This window comes from Urocitellus parryii, chromosome 5, assembly GCF_045843805.1.
Source record: "Urocitellus parryii isolate mUroPar1 chromosome 5, mUroPar1.hap1, whole genome shotgun sequence".
NCBI classification, from domain to species: Eukaryota; Metazoa; Chordata; class Mammalia; order Rodentia; family Sciuridae; genus Urocitellus; species Urocitellus parryii.
In genome coordinates, this window is record NC_135535.1 from 39,817,720 (window position 1) to 39,838,956 (window position 21,237).

A 21,237-nucleotide genomic window follows, 5' to 3' on the forward strand; every position below is an offset into this window, starting at 1 on the left:
TGCACAATTCCACTTGTGCTTATGGAGGACTGGCCTCTTGGATTCATTCTGGAATGGGGTGAGCGCACAACACAAACACTACTGGAGCCCTGTGACCAGCACCATGCGGCACAGAGGAGGTTGGACGGATCAGAAGAATGGACCCTGCCTGGGGAGAACAGCCCCTCAGAGGAAACAGAAGGAAGGGACAAAAAAAGGTCTGCATTGTAAACTTTTAAAGAGGAAGAAACTAAAGTCCAGTTTGGCTATCCCATGTGCAATCTCTTCAGTTGCCCTGTCATTAGGGTCCTTTCCAGTTGAGTAATGGAGCCTTCTCTTACTCCATGGATATAAAAAATGCCTAGAAATAAAATAAAGTTAAGCTCCCATTTCAATTTAGCATCTTGGCGATTCAGACTTAGTTCTGCTGCCTCCTTGAAGACCACGACTCTGGGTCAGGGCCCCTGACAGGGTGCTTTTATACTGGCAGTGGTTTAGTGAAAATACCTTTCTTTTAAAACACTTTTTTTTTTTTTAAAGCATCATCTTTTCCCCTAACTCTGTCCACCCTCTAAAGGGTGGATTCAAGAGACGAATCCAAAATGTCTTCATGGTGGCTGGTGCTACCGCTGTCGCAGCTTTGTGTGCCGGAGTAATTGGCTGCTTCTTGGAGTTTCATTAGCATATTCATCTGAAGAAAGAAAAAGAGACATGATGGAGGCAATGATATATTGAATCAGCTGGCCCCAGAACAAAGGAGGCCCCAAGCCACCCCAAAGGTCCCCAGCATCCCAACCAAGCCGAATGGGAAAATAGTTCCACATTGTCACTCCTTGCCCCAGCTCCTATGCTGTTTCCCCCAAACATGTGACTATAATACCAAACCATAAGGACAAAATAGGGCTGGGAGATAACTCTTTTATTTGGGGCTGTGAATGAATACTGCTCCAGCGGGGAGACTGGAGAGGAAGCTATATCACAGCTGGACATCTGGGTTGGTTGCTGGAGACTCCTCCAAGCTTCCCAGCTTTTTGGCTGGGACAAGCAGAAAGCACTGAATGGCAACAGAGAGTCGTGAATGTTCATACACACAGACGCACGCCCAGCCGCGCACTCGGTCCCCCTGGGAAAGGAGGGGATGGAGTGGAATGAAGCCAGCTGCTGCGCACAAGCACACCATCTGCTGTTTAGGAGCTGACCTCGAGAGGAGGTGACAGAATGAAGCGGACCATGAGCATTTGAAGACGGAGAAGGAAAAAAATCACTGTCAAGTTTTTGTTGTCAATGAATTTCTGGCTGAAATATGATTGATATATCACTGAAAACAAAAACCACCTTCTGGAACAATAGCGGCTGTCTCAAGTTTCCCAGCCTTATAAGAGAATGCTAATGTTTGTTCTAGCAAAAGGACATATGCCTGAAAGCACCTGGGGGGAATAGCAGCTATTCCGTGTATTACAAAATAAAAGGCAGTAATATTGCTTGCCTTTTGATAGATCTGCTGCTCTACTATTAGAGATAGAAGCGGAAAAAAAAATTTTGTTCAAAAACAAATTTTGGATAAATAGATGGTATGATGATTTTAGAAAGCACAGAAAAATCAACACGTATCTTAATGAGGATAATGGACATGTTTCTTATCATGTTTTTTTTTATACATCAACTTTATATTGCTTAATGCACACTAGTTATCTTCTTTTATATAGTAATTGTAGGTGTTCTTTTTCTTCTACTGAAAAGAATAGAAAGGAAAAATCTCAAACAGGATCCTTGGTCATAAGATGGGCTATGCATATTTGTATGTTCAGCATAAACTGTGTGTTCAATAAATACTTGTGAAATGAATGATAAACTGGGTATAATCACCAATTTCTGCAAGAATGTCCTTCTGAAAAAAGAGGTTACAGTTACTGAATATTTAAAGTCATTCTTAATAGTCTCAGGACAATACTTTTTGATCTCAATTCAGTCTTTCGGTCTGACTCTCTGAATGCACTAAGTCACCTACATGAGGATTAAAAGTAAAGGTAGATGTGATAACCTTTTAAATCTGGCAAGCCAAAAAGTCAAATCAATCTCTCTGTCTCTCTCTTCCTCTCATTCTCCCCACCCCACCCCCCTACATTCATGAACATTCATATGCCCTCCCCCTGGTCTTTTGTCTGCCTCCTTAGCAGCTGGCTGCATGTTCAAGCATTTGGGAAACTGATGTGTATAACAGAACTGTGTTTGGAGCACCCTCCTGATTTACTAGGAGTAGAAATGGTAAAGGAATCTGTTAAAAGGGATAGGATTCTATTGCAGCCAAAAATGTTTGGAACTATTTAAATGCTAAATGTTGTTAAGGTTTTGCGGTGTAATAATAGTGTAATTAACATCTTAAGTTTTGAAAATGTTTCCATGCAGTAAATATGTTCCATTAGCGTAAGATCCAAGCTCAGATTCCTAATAAATATATACAATGAGATTTGCTTTGCCTCCTGATAGTATTGCTTTGTTCACTGTTATCCAAGGAGATTACAAAAGGAAGGTAAACTTATGGGTGATTCAATTATGACAGGTCATAATTCTCTGTGAAAGTGGTCTCCATTGGTTTTCTTCTGCTGCTCCCCTGTGTCCACAGTCATAATATAATGTCCATCATTTCTAACACCTTGGTCAGTTCCTAGGTGTTCCTAGCAGAATTATTAGTCTCCCAGCCTTTGTCCCTCTCCTTCAATCCATTTTCTGCTTTGTTAGCAAAGTGATTTTTAGAAACTGCACATCTAACTAGATAAGTCACTATTCAAAAACCTTTAGAGGCTCTCCGTTGTCTGTGATAAAGTTTGACTCCATGCAAAGATGCACAGGCTTAACATGATCCAGCAATTATTTACTTCTCTAGTTTTAATTCCTCTGACCAACTCCAACATAACTCCCCAAATTCATAATTTTTATTATATTATAATTTTTCATGTGCTGTTTCTTCAATTTTGGATGTTCTTCATCCAACCATATCATAAACTCCTATTCATCCCTCAAGGACCAGATAAAGCATTTCTTCCATGAAACTTTCTCCTAATTATTTCCTCGATAGACTCATAACTTTTCCTACAAAGCCCATCATTATTTTACTGTAATTTATGTAGGCAAACATCTTGCTCCACTATTATATTGTAAACCTCGTAAAATCAGAAATGATAACTTACCTCATGATCACTAAATCTTGGCACTAGGTACATGTTTATTAAATTTCAGCTTGTTGATGATGAATGCCCACCATATTTTTAAAATAAGGTGAAATGTGTTCCAAAACTTGTATTCTTGTTCAGATTTAAAGCCAGACTTCTGATATTAAATAATAAATTTTCCCTAAGGTGTTTGTTTATTTATTTTTGGCAGTGATGGGAGTAGTGCCCAGGGCCTCACACATGCTAGGCCCTGAGCTAAATCTCTACCCTTCCTAGGATTTCTGATATAGACTCATTTGCAAATATAGTTTTCCTTATGTCAGTAATTATAGAAATATACAAAAATGAAGGCAGGTAGAGAATATTTATTTTCCTATCAGGATGTCTGACCTTAAGATTTACTTTTAGATGATATCTTTGGCCATTTAGCATGCAAGATATCATAATCTCTTCTTTCTTTAGATTTTTGTTGAAGTAGCAGATAAGAAAACTGAATTTTTTTTTTTTTTTGCTCCAATTATCCTGTCAAGATAGGAGACCCTGGCTCTCTTTCCTGCATTAGAAGACAAGGAAAAAGAATGCTTAATAAGGTTAGCCCTAGGACTGGGGGATTGGGAAGCTGAGGTCATTTCCAGAGCATTCCACAATCTACAGACTAACAGTGAAAACAAAGCTTATATATAAATATTGCTCCTTATCTAAAACAGACATACTATAACAAAATTACACAGATTAGATAGGAATTACTAAACATTCAGATTAAATAATCCATACTTGTATGTTAAAATTTACACTTTACTAAATTTTATCCATTCTATCAGCAATTATTTAGTATATGATAATCATTATGCTGGATTTAAACCAATTCTACTACCACTGTTGATTCTAGGTACCATGTTATAAAAATGTGAGTCTTGGCCTTCATGAATTAGGCTACATCATTTATCTTACACATAGGAACTCTGGACTCTAAACATGTCTTTGTGCATATTTCAGAGATTTTATAGAACTCTTGAAATAGTTTGCAAAATTTTCTGTGTGGGTGTATCTTGAAAGTTTATTGGATGTTCTACATGTAACTCCCAAAATGTTAAGAAGGATCAGCTGAGATGATGATGATGTTCACATATTGGGTTACTGGTATAAGATTATTTCTCAAAATTTTAAGTCATTTTATGTCCTTGGGTAGAGTCATAAGTTCTGATTTTCAATTAATTTCTTTTAAGTAGAATATTAGCCTTATTTCAATATCTTTTCTTTCTGTATTGGTTGTACAAATCCAATGATCCCTTGAATCATAGAATGATAAGCTAATAAACACATAGAATGATAAGATAATTACATTTGATACTAACATACAGAAAGTAATTTATAAAAATAAAAATAGATGCAGAAAAATCAGCATCTATTCCTAAAAATACTGTCTATTTAATAATTTTCTGAATATTCATACTTTGGAGTTCTATAGGCTTATTCAAATTATTCTAATATTTTAAAAACTAAAACCATATACGTTGCAAATTGAGCAAAGCAAGAAGTATAACTTTCCTTTGATTTCCCCGCCAGTTTATCCTTCCCTATTATAGTCAACAGAAGACCAATTCTGAATTTAATCAGGCTGGTTGATATATGTAAAATATACTTTAGTATACATTAGATCATAAACTTTGGTTTTCTCATTTAAGTACAAAATTCAGTTTTCTTCTAAAGGCCTAGTGAACTGAGTTATGTTACTTAAAATTTATTTATTTGTTAACACAATGCAAAATAAGAGAGATATTGTAGTCATGAAGTTCAAACTGGTTTCAGAATTTCTTGACTGTTTTTAGCATACAGTTTTAGATTTCTTTGTATGAATTTCATCCAACTAAAGCAGGCTAAAGGTAACTAAAACTGAGTACCAATATCAAGGCAGTCCCCAATATTACTGAAGACAACCCATGTCTGTGATGCAGATGACTAAATGCTAATAAGCACACAACAATGTCAGGGTTATATAGCAAGAATCAACCATCAGTTTCTCACCAGGGGGTCCCCCTCAGTGTCTGTCTGTGGAATGTGCTTTGAGGTTGTGGCTTCCTTAGCAGAGGTGCAGCCCTCATACCCAACATCTTCCGGTCGCAACTGAAGTAATGCTGGTCCTTCCTGAGGCAGAGAGGCTGAGCTCCAAGGGTATGTGTCAAGCACCCACTTTAAGGGATCTTCCCAGGGTGCACGCTTCCCATACATCTGAAAGTTAACCACAGAGTTGGTGCATATAAAGTTAATTTCTACTAAGTAAAAATCCCGACTCCTTATCAAGTGTTTCTTTTGCGCTTTGAGTTCTTATGGGACTTAGGGAATGAAGACATCTGTATATAGTTTTCTAGATTGTTCTACATAGCTCACTTAAAAGTTGAAGGATGGACAAAATGAAACTGAACATCTGGCCACATAATCAGTATTTGAGGGATAATATGAGGAAGGCTTTTTATTAATACATGTAGACTTTACTGCCCACATTTGTCTTTTTTATTGGTTGTTCAAAACATTACAAAGCTCTTGACATATCATATTTCATACATTAGATTCAAGTGGGTTATGAACTCCCATTTTTACCCCAAATACAGATTGCAGAATCACATTGGTTACACATCCACATTTTTACATGATGCCATATTAGTAACTGTTGTATTCTGCTACCTTTCCTATCCTCTACTATCCCCCCTCTCCTCCCCTCCCATCTTCTCTCTCTACCCCATCTATTGTAATTCAATTCTCTCCTTGTTTTTTTTTCCCATTCCCCTCACAACCTCTTATATGTAATTTTGTATAACAATGAGGGTCTCCTTCCATTTCCATGCAATTTCCCTTTTCTCTCCCTTTCCCTCCCACCTCATGTCTCTGTTTAATGTTAATCTTTTCCTCCTGCTCTTCCTCCCTGCTCTGTTCTTAGTTGCTCTCATTATATCAAAGAAGACATTTGGCATTTGTTTTTTAGGGATTGGCTAGCTTCACTTAGCATAATCTGCTCTAGTGCCATCCATTTCCCTTCAAATTCCATGATTTTGTCATTTTTTAGTGCTGCATAATACTCCATGGTGTATAAATGCCACATTTTTTTCCTATCCATTCATCTATTGAAGGGCATCTGGGTTGGTTCCACAGTCTAGCTATTGTGAATTGTGCTGCTATGAACATCGATGTGGCAGTATCCCTGTAGTATTAGTTTTACAAACCATGATAAAACTCAATGAGAATAACTAAAAGCTCCAGTTTGTGAGGATTTAAAAAAATGAATCTTTATAATTAAAAGAGTTTGCTACTGAAGCACACTTCAGATCAAAAGAAAAAAAGACTTTTTCTCTAATTCATTCAAACTTTGAGATCAAGAATCCATTCTCTGATAACCACTTCTTCCAATTACCTTCCTCTAATAGTTCCAAGACTTCCTGTAAAAACTCTTTTTAAATGTTTATGTAAAAGATGACTAGGAAAAGAGGAGGAAAAATAGGAGACTAAAGTTTCAAGAATTCATACAGAGGCAATGAGCCCAATAAGAAAAAGATGACCCAGCATAGCTAAAGAGAAAAATGAATCCAAGAGGTATTAAGCATTTTTAATCTGGAAACAATTGAAAAAAAAAAACAACACTATGAAGACAGAAGGTGATGAGAAAAAAAAAAAAAAAAAAGCACAAGGCCATAGGCCATAAGGGACCCAGAAAGAACAGTTAAAATTGAGAGAAAGAGGTGGTGATGTGGTTCTTCTCCTAGCCTACATCACTGTGGATGACCCTGGTTACCAGGTATGTATCCAAGCTCACAGGACATATAGTGATGACTGGTCCTCTGCATAGTTTGTCGTGGTTCAGTGAGGTAAAAAAGTGGCATGTGGCTATGGCAATGAAAAGTCTATGCATTGCTTTTGAAACTTTCTGAAGAAGTTATGTAAGCATTTTCAGTCTAACCTAAAAAAAGAAAAAGAAGAGAGAAACAGAGAGAGAGAAAGGGAAGTCTAGTTCCTGACATCTGTGCACTTCCTTAGGAGATGATGGCAGAGGTAGCATTTTGAATCTTTTTAAAAATAGTTCTCTTGTTTTAGAACAGAAGGTTTCCTCTCTGCCGAAAACCTGCTTTATAAAGGATGTAAAATATAGCTTGCTATACAAGTTGAAGTAATTGAAGGAAAATGTATAGTTCTTGGAAGGTTTATGTTAAAAGAGAGAAGAGTTTGAGTCTAGAATCAACCTTAAAAAGAACACGAGAATCTAGAAGCAACCAATGCCAGTCTGTTAGGGAAGCATCCAGGACAGCCAAGTTGGAGGTGACAATGAAATCGAAACCGGCCCAACTCTGTATTCTGGAGTGAGATCAATATTATAGAAAAAGGATGAAAAGAAATCTAAACATTCAGGATAAGATGAACTGACTGCTAACATTTCAAGAAAGAGTCATCAGAATAAAAATCGAATCCATTGCTTCACTAGCATACTTTCCAAGTAGACCAAGTGGCACAGAGCACTTCCCAGATGGTTCCTCACCAAAGCATTAGCCTTCATCTGAAAAGAGATGGTTTGATTTCTCTTAACTCAGAATGTCATCTTGGCTACCAGGCTTCATTGCTTTTTTTCACCTCTTCTTCCTGTTCAAGGTGCTGTGTTGCCATGGATCCAAGAGAACTGTCCATGGCATGTAAGACTCTTTGTTTACTGCTCCCCCCTGGGGGGTGGGTCATGGATGGGGATCCTAGGGAGGCCTTCTGCCAGGGGATTTTTCTGGCCAGCTAGCCTTCAAAAGCAACAAATGCCTACCCACTAATAGGCTTTCCTTTTGTTCCTATTCCACATTGTTCTTTTCTTCCTGTTCTCTAGTCTTTCCCAACTCTTCCTTCACCTCATGGTTGATTCAGCTTTCACACTAACTTATTCCTGAATACCTACAACCATAGCAAGAGACTTCAGACAGATTCATTCCTCCTCAAAATAACTGTCAAGTATTTATCTCAATTTAATTTGGAAAATTGCTATTACTTAAATGATTACAGTTTTGCTGAAATATAAGCTTTATATTACTCTCAGCATAAAGTTTTCCAAACAATATTGATTAAAAAACAAACAAACAAACAAAAACTCTTGCAGCTTTCAAAAGGAAGCTAAGGATTGTTTAGGTATAATTGTTCTGGGTTTAAGAAAAGATTCCTTTTCTTCCTATTAGCAAGCAAATATAAAATAGAATTTTATATATAAAGATTTAGATGAGAGCTTAATATTGAAACTGAATCTCAAGGATAAACAATTCATTTGGTTATTAATTTAAAAATATGATTTCTATATTGCAAATAGATTCTCATAAAATTATTTTTGCATAAATGATCAAAATTGAGCGACCTGAATTATATCTTAGACAGCATAATAGTTTTAGGAGAAATATGATCTGTTATATTTGAAAAATCAAAACCATTGGCATCATCTCTTATTTTTTTGGAAGTACTTACTAGGACTAGATTCATTCACACCCCTCAAAATAAGAAACTGGATTATTTAAATCTGGAGTTAAAAACAATCAATAGAATTGTTAGCATCCTAACTTCATCTAAGGATTCAGAACATCTTCATAATGTTTACTATGTTCACCAGAATTAAATGGTAGTTCTAAGTACTGCTATATCAATCTACTAGAAGAGAGAAATATAGTGACAGGAAATGAAAGAATAAAAAATACAGGACCAATTTTTTAGATGGTAGAGACTTAACAAGTATTACAGATGACAGGTGTTTGAAAATATGAACTACATCTTAATTCTAGTAGCAGTTGGTTGTGAAAACCAGAAATAAAAATGTCCAAGCAAAAACTGACTAAATCCTGGCTGAGTTATTGAAAAGGAGATTGGATTCCTGCACAGTGAGTTGGGTGATTACGTAATATAAATCTTAAAAGAGTTTTTAATTCTCCAATTTCATGAAATTTCAAATCCATTTTAAGGAAACAGCAAGACTGATGGAAAAGGGATAACTTTTTGATTTGTTTTGTTTTGAGGAAACAAGATTTTCTTATTATTGTCCTATGTTTGCCTTTTAGATAAGCTTAAACAGAAGGAGAGGTTGTAGGGCCTCATGACACAGGGCAGATAAGAGGAACAGCAGAGATGCTGCTAAAGCTACCTGTTGTGGATTAAACAAAAGAAAAGAAAAAAGACCAACTAACTTTCTTGGAATTTATAGCATTCCCTCAATAATAGTAAAGGGTATTACAAGTCATATTGAAGGACTTCAATTAATGAAGAATTCTAATGCACAAGCAAAAACTACTTGCTGCAAATTGTGATAAGCATATAAATGGTTAAGGCTCAGGTGAAAAAAATATGCCTGTGTCATAGAAAATAGAACTACAATAACGTGGCTTTCTAATAAGAACAATCTAAATCTCCCCTGCAACTAATTTGGCCTTGAAAATGTAGTTGCTGAAAGAAATGTATTTACTCTCTCTTACATCTTTGTTGTCATAACAAAGTACTGCATGCTCATTGCTCTTTTCCTCCTCTATCTATATTACATGCTTTTAGTTTTCTGCATAAATACAGAAATTAATACTTTTTGCTATTAAAAGAATAACTTTTTTTTCTGCTTTGCTTTTTAGATAGTAATGCAAAATGGATACTATACCTGAAGACCCTCTCTCACTGCCTCCAGAATATAAGGTACCAAAGAATAGTTCCAAAGATCCATGAACCACACTCTAGAACCTTCTACATCCATGGGGCAAGGAAGGAAAAGTCGGGGACCTGAGAAGACACAAATAGCAAAATATGTTTGAGAAATATTATAAATACATATTTAGACACCATTTTGGGAGACTTAATATTTCTTTCAACATTCTTAGAGAATTATAATCTCACCAGCTTAATCATTACTGAAGCATGTTTACTGAAGATCCCATCTCCTGGCTAGTCCTTTTAAAGTTTTATATTAAAATATTAATCTAAAGCACAATATGAGAGAGGAGAAAGGGTAAAGGTCACAGTTTAGTCAACCTGTCCTATTTTACAAACAATGTAAAATTCAGCTGTGCTGAAATGAACTGTTGAAGATAAAACATGTCACTGTTTGTAGAATTTGGTCTGAGTATGGATACTCTGCTCCAAGCATAGAATTCTTCCTAATCTGTGCTTGTATCTGTAGTCAGAATGTTTTTATGATCTGTAACAATGGGAAAGAGATTTATGTACATGCAACTTAAGAGGTAACACAAAAATAAACTATTTATAACTGTGAAAGAGAAATAATTCAGCTTTTTCTTCATGAAAAATATAAATCACCTAAAGTATCTATAGAACATCTAAATTATTTCCAACTAAAATCTTCCCTCACAACTATATTTGAGATGAGTTAATTTGTGTTTATATAGTGTATCCTAAACAGATACTATTTATTTTGAGAAGTTCTCTGATATTTACATATTAGTCTGTATCAAACTTCTTTGATTTCAATAATATTTTAGTAAGCCATAATTGTCAGACAAAATGAATCTAATTAGTGATACAAAACTTGGAAGAAGACAAACTTTTAGAAAGCAAAAAAAAAAAAAAAAAGAAGTTAAATCTTTGGAAGCTTGAAAAACATTGGCTTTGCTTGTTGTTTTCTACCATCCAATCTGGCCATCTTTACCAAGTACTCCTGGTTCCTGGAAAATGGCATATTATAATTTTGGAACTCACCAATTGTAACATCAGAAGAACTGTGTGTTTCCAAAAAACTGTTCAGATGATGCCACGTCTTAGGAATCCAATCTATAATTTTGACTAAGTCATTATTGCGTATGTTCCTTTCAATTTCCATCTCTATCAGTTTCCTTCGAAGATATCTGCCTAAAAAGCCTTTCACTGGTTCTGTGTGGTTTGCACACAATACCCATCTGTGAAAAGAAAAATAAAGTGAGAAATTTTTATATAAATTAAATTTTAATCCCACAGTAACTTTAGTAATAATATTCCTATATCAACTGAGGGCCACATTTTAATGATCAAGAGGTTAGGAAGTCTATCGGCATTAGAGTTTTAATGCTGCAAATGCCACCAGCTAAAGAGAAGCTTGTGTGCGTCAGAAGTGAGTGGGCGTCTACATGCTGAGCCCTCTTTTGTAGGAGAATCACGAATCCTGAAATAGGAACTCTCTTCACATTCCTCACACTTAGAGGAAAAGTGCTCTGCTCAGGCAGGGGAACACAGTGAGCAGGAAAAACATTTCTATTCTTCTCTCTTTTTAAAGAAACACTTCTGATTATAGAATGAGGATCACGAAATGTCTTTTTGAAAAAGTGTCAGAAGAAGTGAGAATTATTTTCACATCACAGGTCACCACTGGCAGGATACGAAAAAGAACAAATGGAAGAAACAAACAAACAAACCACCAGAAATGAACAAAAAGAAACTCCATGGGGCAGGGGTGGGGAGGTGTGTGTGGGGGGGTGGGGACAACAACAGCAACAACAACCAAAAAAAAAGCCACCCAGAAACCAAGAAACAAAAACATCCTTTGACTAATCTTTACCTGAAATTGTGGTGCAGCTCTAGATTCGGTGATGAAGAAACTCCCTGATTCATTGTTCCAATAATATATGGACTAGGTAAAAATAAAGAATAGGAAATTGAGATGTGTTAGAGGTAAAAATGACTAATACATTAACATTGCCTGTGAAAGCTATTAAGATAAATATGGATTATTCCATTTTAACAGTAGGCTTTGAAAGGGTTATTTTGTAATGTTAGATTGGAAAATGACAAAGATGATTGGAATAGAAGTTACCATGGGGGTTCTAAGTATGGCATTGGGATGCAGGAAAGAGACCTTCTCTGAGTCGGAGTTTACTCATCTACAAAATAAAGAGGCTATGGTCTTGTCCCACTCTAAAATCTTATAACTCTTATGCTTGTATTCAAATTTATTACTAATTCCTATTTTAGTATTCTATAGTTATTTAAATGTTCTACATAACATAAGAGGGTTTGTATTCTTCCTTCAACCCTTCTTTATGCTGATATAATTCTAACATTTTATCACTATCAGAGATTAATTAATTAGAACATTTGGTACCATTAAAATAGATGTCACTTATGCTGATTGTGTAATTAAGTGTCCTTTCTTTAGAGATAAGGCTATAATAAATCTTAGTGGGTTTTCAGATCTTTTTATTCCCTACTCTAACCTTTCTTTTTGTTTTAAATAGTAAAAAACATAATACAAGAGGGGGTCACATATGAATGAATTAAATTTACTTGAGGAGTTGAATTTAAACTTTGATACAAACTGAGAAGGAAACTGGAGCTCTAAAATCTCCTAGTTATGAATTTCCCTGATTTGAACTATTCCATCATTGACATTGGTCTCTCAGACTTTCAGCATGTCTGTAGAAGATAACATCATTAAGGAAGTAATAAAAATGCTGGGACACAGTTATGGAATGAATAGATGTTCTAAGGAATACATGAATTCTTTGGTATACAGTAAAAATATATTAAACAGGGGTTCTCAAATTAATGGCATCCATTGTAGGTTTTAAAATTTTAAAAAAGGTACAAGAAAGCAAATAACATGACCATTTTTTTATATTTGATAATTCAAGATATTTTATAAACATACCATTTGCTATATTTACAGTTGAGGAAACCATTGAAGATATCACTCAAAGAGCCCACATGATGAAGATTATCAAGAATTATTACAACTGGGAGCTCTACACCATTATTATCAGCACTGCACTGTTCAGCCAGGTTAGCTAGATATTGTTGCAATTCCTTTAAAACACAAATAAGGCAAATACATGCATGATAAATTTATACCAACGACAAGCAATTCATATTCTAGGAATAACACAATCTATCTTCCATCCATATATTTATATATATATATATTTTTTTTTTTCATTAAAAGTCATAGAGCAGTATATGGCTATAAAAAACATTCTATAAAGCAAAAACAAAACAAGCATTTAACAATGAGAAGATAAGATTTTTAAAGGAAAGACAGAAGAGGATAAGCAAAAAGAGTATCTGTAGCAAATACAAAACTCTAAATGAAGGCATATTTCTCAGTGATTTGCGTTCCAAAAGGAAAGTCAAAGAAAGTTCTAGATATGAACTCTCCTTCCTTCCTTCCTTCCTTCCTTCCTTCCTTCCTTCCTTCCTTCCTTCCTTCCTTCCTTCCTTCCTTCCCTCCCTCTCTTTTTTGGTGCTAGGGATTGAGCCTAGGACCTTGTGCATGCTAGGTAAGCACTCAACCAACTGAGCTATATCCCCAGCCTCCTAGATATGAACTCTTATGGTAAACCATAAATATTAAGACTTCATTCTTGCTTTTGATGTTTCAATGACTAAAGTGGATTTAAACATAGTTATAACTTCATGTATACACTAAATCCAAAGTGGAACCTCCAAGCTTCTACCAGCATTTTTTTTTTTTTTTAGAGAGACAGAAAGAGAAAGAGAGAGAGAGAGAATTTTTTAAAAAATATTTATTTATTTATTTTATTTAGTTTTTCGGCGGACACAACATCTTTGTATATGGTGCTGAGGATCGAACCCGGGCCGCATGCATGCCAGGCAAGCTCGTTACCTCTTGAGCCACATCCCCAGCCCCTCTACCAGCATTTTTAACATTTCAATTTTGATTAATTTAGATGGGCGTGCATCTAAAAGTACAGCCATAAGACTCTGATTAAAGTGTGGATAATAGATTATTTGTGTAGACTCTTTTAGGAAACTGCTGTAATTTTAAATCAAAGACAACACTCGTTGTATTTCATAGGATCATTTAATATTTCTTGAGCTTCCTGATTCTTTTACAGGTACTAGTCTTAATAGCTTTTAATCTAAATATGATAACCAGTTCCATGATTGACCGTTCTCACAGATGGGTAGGCCAGAAACATAATTAGTTTTCTTAGAATTATCCTAATCAGTAAGAGCATTTCCATAATATTTGCATATTTACAATGACATTTTCAATTTGAATAACTTGCTCAGGGTTAAAAAAATAATTCCAGAATCCCAATTTCTGGCAGCCAGGTAAATATAAGAACTACTCACTCTAAATGCTACTTTGTTCTGTCTGTAGACAACTTTAAGAACTAGAAGTGAAAGGGACTTAAGGCATTTGGTAATATTAATTTGTTAATATTGAGTTCAAATATAAAATTGAAATATAACATATTAAAGACTTTTATATTTAATTTATTAAATATATAAGATACTGTTTTGTAGTGTCACAGAACAAAGATACCATAAAAGAGAATAGAACCAGTAACATAAAAGAAATGTTGCCAAAAATCAGAAATAAAGATAAAATTTGTTTAAAACTAGTAAAAAATCTGGAGGATTTCATTTACCTTAAAAAAGAAAATGAAATTTCTATCACTCATCTAGTTATCTTAAGTCATTAATTAGTTCATTTATAAAATGTTCTCTTTCTACTATGTTTATAATTTTAGATCCTACTGCCTTCCTCTATGAGCTCTAAAAGGTATCATATTAGGCACTGAAATTTAAATATGAGAAAGCATTTCTTATAATATCAAGAGTGTCTTATGAAACTTGAGAAGTCAAGGGAAGAGATTTCACCTAGCTGGGAGCTTCAAGGACAGTTTTCTGAAGCACATAGTGGTAGAGCTTGGGGAGAAGGTAGGCACACATATGAACAATGAACTTACAAAAATATCATGCCTAACATTCTGTGAGAGGCTAAGGGAGGCCTGTAGGAGACAGAGGGATTAATTCCAAATGGGGGTTCTTAAGGGACTTCATAGAGAGGATGGGATTTGAGAAGAACCTTGAATAATGAGTAAAATTCCAACTGAAAAGCTTGCAGTTATTTGTTTTTTCAACACATCTTTATCAAACACTTGGTAGGTCCCTGGTACTCTGGGATTCAAAGGTAAAACATAATACCTGTGCCCCAGAAAGTTACAGCTGATAAGCAGAGAAGCAGGCCAACAAGTGAAATGCAGAGCCCTACAGGGAGATGTAAGAGAAATATGTGGCTAACCTTCAGGTTCAATGACAAGAGACAGTGGAGGAAAACTTCAAGAACAATTCAAAGTTGGAAAGTATGAGGGCATGATGTGTTTTGCAAAACAGTAATGATTCTGTTGTTACAGGAGAATATACTATATGGTAATAGTGTGTACAATGGAAGAAAAAACAAAGACTTTGGATCCACGTAGAGAAAGTCGGATTTGACTATAAGAACAACTGTGAGCCACTGATATGTTTGTTTGCTTGTCTGTCGTCAGCAGGGGAGAGCAATTTATTAATCAAAGGAAACAGAAATGTGAAGGATATAATGACTAATTAGAAATGGAAAAAAATTCAAGAAGCTTATTATCTAGACTAGAAAGTTAGGCATGTACATATATAACTATAATTAACAGTCAAAAAACATACTACTTGCAAAGATCAAAGATTTTGTTTACAGCACATAAAGATTAATCATAGCTTCTAAAAAAGAATTTCTGGTGGCAGTATTATTTGCTACTAACCCTTTATTTTTAGGATTAGGTAATATTATGATGCTCAAAAACAGGAGAAGAGCATTCCAAATGGAGAAGAATAATCAAAAGCAGAAGCAGGTAAGTATGATAATCATGTAGGCAAGAATGAATAGTACAAGGTTTGTGAAAGCAAATAAATTAGAAAGTAAATAAATTAGAAAGGAAAGTTTCCAATGTTAAATAATAGTTAAGATCAGTGGAATTTTCCTGTTGGTGATGCAGAATCATTGAATACTCTGGGGACCTAGATAAAATAGAATTGCAACTGAACAGTGTGGTAAGTATATTGTGAAGGAAGTAGACCAGGCCACATAATACTGAAATCATTTGTAAGCCAAGAGACTGTATGGGTCTGAACGGGAACGGTGTGGTACTTTTGATCTAGTTCGGAAAGCAATGGGAAAACACTGTATGAGTTTTAATTAATTATGAAAATATATTCTGTTTTTTTTTTGTGATGTGAGTGGAGAAAGCCAACAAAAGAATGAAAGGAAATTTTAGGGGAATAGTGAATGAAGCAGTTAGAAAACAAATGTAAAGTTCACATGATAGAGGGTGTTAGTTTTAGGGGGGAGGGTGGTTTTGGTTGAGATGAATGGAAAAGGATGCAGTTCTAATGTTTCTTTCATAAGTGAAGTTATCCTTTATAAACATGTATATTCATTAGATGAATGGAAACATGTGTAAGCTCAAAGAGAATTTACAAACTTGGGAGAGTGTTCCATTCATGTCAACCGCATAGATCAACACAAGTTGAAGCCATGGGAACTGTCCAAAGGAGAACAGAATGAGAGAAAACAGAAATGTAGGGGAGTATTTCCATTTAGTGGTAGGTGAAGAAAGAGCAGTCAATGAGAGACTGAGAAGAAGCTTACCAGGAAAGTAGCAAGGAAATAAGGAGAAAATAATAACTCTGACATTAGAAGAATTTCTATAAAGGGGAGATCAAGTACAGCAATATGCTATAATGAGAGAGAGAGAGAGAGAGAGAGAGAGAGAGAGAGAGAGAGAGAGAGGGAGGTAGGTGTGGGGAGAGGGAGAGTGTGTGTGCACATATGGGGGACAGTTAGAATGAGAGAGAGAACAGAGGCTGTATTTGGTAATTAGGAAGTTGCTGGGTAAATTTGGATAAGCACAGCTATCACATTGTTATGTAGTTCTTTTTCCTCTTGAGAATGGTAGTAGATCCCTTGGGATCTAATGACAGCTACAAACCAGGCAGATATATAGACATTCATAATTTTTTTTTGAAACTGTCCATGCTCCTCCCTCTGTCTTGATGGGGACAAGACAAGACTTAGATCAAGGTACTGATGCATTAAGTTTCACATCCATATCTACTTAGGTAGAAGACAGCAGATGTATCTACCAGGTGGATATGAACAATGAGATGAATCCTATATCTCTACCTTGAAAATACAGATAGAAAGTTATAGTTACATAAACACTGTTGATCATTGCTTTCTCTGAATTTCACTCCAGACACACTAAAATTGAATCTGCCAAGTCCAACTTTCTGATCTTTTCCAACCTAACATTCCAGGTGGCTTCGGCTGGCCACATATTCTTCACTAAATCCATCTCTAGCTTTCTGGGCTTGCTACATCAAATGTCACAAAGTGTAATTGTTTATGGGCACTGCTCTCAATCAAAATATTCCAGCTGGCAGCTTGAGGGAGGGCTTGAAGTGTGGGAAGAGGAACAGAATGTAAAATGAAGAGGCACCAAAAACATGAAAAGATTTTTTTTTATTTGATGGTTTATTGTTTGATTTTTTTTTTTTAAAAATCTGTAAGTGCTTTAGGGATGTATGTCTTCAGTGCTCTCTATGGCATAGCATAAAAAACATCAGAATTACACAGCTCCAATTTTTTTTTTCCAGAGGATGGATTTATCATTTCATTCCTAATTAGCATCTTACTTTAGTCAATCCATACTCTTAGCAGCTATTCCTAGCACAATCTCAACTTGTCGTTCTCTCTTCTTTAATATCATCCTCACTTACACCAATCCTCTCCTCCCCAAAATAGTGTGGATTCTCTGTCAACTTGGAAAGGATTAGCCAAAGTCTCTGGCAATGACTGCTTATCCAGCATTACTGACAGCTCGTTCATATCTAACAGTCATAAAGAAGCAATAAACATTTTTCAGTTGTATTTTGTGTTCTCCCAGTGATTAATGCCATCTGATTTTTCCCCATGGGTTTCTTCCTATTACTGTTTCCAAGCATCATTACTTCCATTCAAAAACTCCTGGAAATGCTTTTTTCATTCCATTATTTTTGCAACAGCAAATATTGAACTGACCTAACAATGGCACAAATGATCTTTATTTTTAAAAAAGCAGAAAATGAGTGTTAGAAATAATCAAAAAATTTAAAAGGACACTCACATAACATTATTAATAATATCTCTCAGCACTAAATATTTTTAATAAATTAAAATAAAGGATATATATATATATATATATATATGTATGTATATACACAAATATATGGATCTTGGGGAGAGGCATATTTTATAATTAATGGAAATTACTCATTTTATTTTAGTGCATCAAGCTATATAATAATGAAGCTCAAAATCAAGTTATTTAATTCACACCTTGATTTTAAGTTATCTCCACCTTAATCAAAGTGCCTTGGTTTTTTCTTATAAATCCATTTAACTTGTATTCTCTAACCAATGTTTTTGTTTTGCTTTGTTGTTTGTTTATTTATTTATTTATTTTTCATTGAGGAATTTGTGAAGAGTTTTGGCATATCTACACTGAGAAAAACCAAACAGAACACTGAGGATACCTAAGAGACTTCAATCATTTCATCTTTTTTTTTGCCGGAAAGAAAAAAAAAAATGTGTTGAAAGGCTTTTCTGTCAAGATACAAGGAAACGAAATAGCAGGAAGCATTAAACATGTTGGCTGAAGCAACCAACCAATTGTGCTCTTCCTACTTTAGCTCAGAGAAAAGTCAAGTATCCCATCTCTAGAGTTATGCTTCTATTGAGTTGAAACAACAATGAGTGGTTCAGCCACAATTTGAATAGTGCTGAGGTCCAAGGTAATATTCAGAATCTACAGGCTGTGTTGATTTAACTTTTAAGACATCCCATTGTATTTTATGTACATCATTGCTACTCTTGAAGAATATACACAAAACAATTTTTAACAAGGGAGAGCCTATGTTTGTGTGCATGTACATGTGTGGTATATATTTGTGCAAGAAATCTGAATTGGAATCCAAAGGCTATGATGAAATAATTAATAGTTGCAGGTAAGCCTCATACTGTGCTTGCCACTTGTGCGGTTCTGTATCTATCTCCATAACACACATACACACACACACACTCACTCACACATTCATGTAGTCCTTACTACAACCCTACTATTTCCTCCATTTTGAAGATTAAAAAAAAAAAAAAAACAAAGTGAAGGAACAAGGAAATTCAGTAATGGCCTTAAATCCTACAAGTGGCCTGTGTTCATGACTTAAACACTAAGCTATATATCTGGTTATTTCATGAATCCAACAGGTTTGTGAGTCATAATTATTTCTAAAATCTGCAGACCTGAACTTTCTGAGAGACTAGGTCAGTTTAGATCATCAAAGCAGGTTATTTTTCAAAAAAGTAGTAAAACTCATAGTCTTTGAGGTTCTCTCAAGGTATTGCTTATAACAGTTACGATTCCCAAGAGAATCTTAGGCGGCATTGATTCAAACTCTAATAAATAAAACTAGTAAAGTTAACAAGTATGAAGAACACGTTAGCCTTTCACTATTTATTTATTTATCTGTTTATCTTTCTTTATTTTAGTATTCTTTGTTTTTACTTAACATGCAGTAAAAGTACTGGCAATACTGTAGAGCTCCTCATACATAATGGTCTAGAGTGTTCAGGCTGATGAGTGTGGCTTCTCAGACCTCAGGTGATGGGGAGAATGGACCACTGCTTATTTTCCTAAGGTTCTCAAATACAGTTCCTTCAAGAATCTGACATAAGCAAGCTGCTGCTCTCCCAGATTTTCTGCCTAACATATTCTACTTATCCCCAAATCCTCATTGCTGAAATACCCCATTTAATTCCAATTTATCAACTGATACTCAGAACAAGTATTGCCTTTTTGTAAAGCTCTGATTCTTCCAAGTAGAATTATTTCTCCCTCTTGCTTCCATAGCACTGTACACAAACCTCTTTTCTACTATAACATTTCCTAAATGGATGTCTAAAATATTTCAGGCAATAAGGGCTCTGCCATTTCATTCTGCACAATCCCAAGGCCTTGTGCAGTTCCTGATAACTGAATGTTATCGAAAATAGCAGTTTTGTTCAGGTTTATAAAGCAAAGCTTGTCTATCCACAAGATTATAGCTTTACTCAAAGAACCATTTCTATTTTTTTTCATGTACAATATGGAAGTCTCACACAAATGTAAAACTTGATTGTTTAAGACATTTGCAGATAAAGAACAGCTGTTCTCTTTGGATTCTGTGACTTACCTTACTTGACTTGTGATCCACATTAAAAGTGGCAATTGCATCCTCTGTTTTTTTCCTTCCAGATTTGGTTATTACATATTCAGCAAGTTTGTTTGCTAAATAGGTCTTTCCAGTACCACTGGGTCCTGAGAGTATAATTCTGTGATGCTCCATCAACAAGTTAAAGTACCTTTGGGTAATTGGTTTAGGAATCAGTGTATCAAAAACAAAACTGTCCAAACTGTTTTCTTCTACCCCTGAAGGAAGAAACAAAGAGAGTAATAACACGGTTTACTGTTTTATATTAAAAAAATATGGTGTAGATCATCGGTAGAGATTTGTTAGCCATAGGAATGCAGTTCTTGCAAAATAATTATCTAGATATTTCTATCCCACAAACATATGTGGCCAATTTGAGACCGAAAGTGTATCAGTGAGAAGGCAGAGTGAATAGCCGAATGAAAACAAGCTGTTTCTTTTTGTTCAGGCTTCCCTCCACTGACTACTTCATGTTTTCCACTCATGTCTCCAGAGAGAAATGGAAGCATTAAAACTTTTCTCATAAAATCTTCCTTCCCTTTGAAAGCAATTAGTCTCATTAAGAATAAATGGGAAGTACACACACACACACACACACACACACACACACACGTGTGTGTGTGTGTGCGTGCGCGTGTTCTTTGTTTTTCTCACTCTTTCGCTCTTCTCTTTATTACCTTCTATCTCTCATCCCAGCTGTACAAACACTTGAACAATTGAAGAATACAAATTGTAATGTTAGGCAAAGAATTAGGAAGGGCAACAACAGTATCTCCTTTTACTAACCCAATTACCTTAATCATAAATCAAATATTGATATATTCCTCTATTAACCTACAGTTTATAGAGATGCATTCTGATTCTTGAACATATACAAACAAAGAATTGTGGAGACAAGTATACATAATTAGTCACATCATCCAAAGCAAAGAAAGCAGAATTTCTCATTACTGATTCTTAACTTGCATTCATTCCTTCTCTCTCTGTTTCTCTGTCTTTTTTCCTTCATATCAGGGACTGAAACCAGGGGCACTTCACCACTAAACTACATTCT

At 35.2% G+C, this 21,237-nt stretch overlaps 1 protein-coding gene across 4 annotated transcripts in view; it reads right to left on the reverse strand.

Moving 5' to 3' along the window:
* Positions 1–468: 468 nt before the first annotated feature.
* Nav3 (neuron navigator 3) overlaps positions 469–21,237 on the reverse strand; it is a 349,764-nt gene continuing 328,995 nt past the window's right edge. For all 4 annotated transcript variants that reach the window (XM_026396971.2, XM_026396970.2, XM_026396969.2 and 1 more), the window contains 7 exons: positions 20,166–20,401; positions 12,766–12,920; positions 11,677–11,748; positions 10,845–11,041; positions 9,793–9,911; positions 5,175–5,378; positions 469–670 (listed from right to left, as the gene is read on the reverse strand). In XM_026396971.2, coding sequence (XP_026252756.2) covers positions 551–670; positions 5,175–5,378; positions 9,793–9,911; positions 10,845–11,041; positions 11,677–11,748; positions 12,766–12,920; positions 20,166–20,401 — 1,103 coding nt within the window. In that variant the 3' untranslated portion in view covers positions 469–550. The remainder of the gene's footprint in view (positions 671–5,174; positions 5,379–9,792; positions 9,912–10,844; positions 11,042–11,676; positions 11,749–12,765; positions 12,921–20,165; positions 20,402–21,237) is intronic.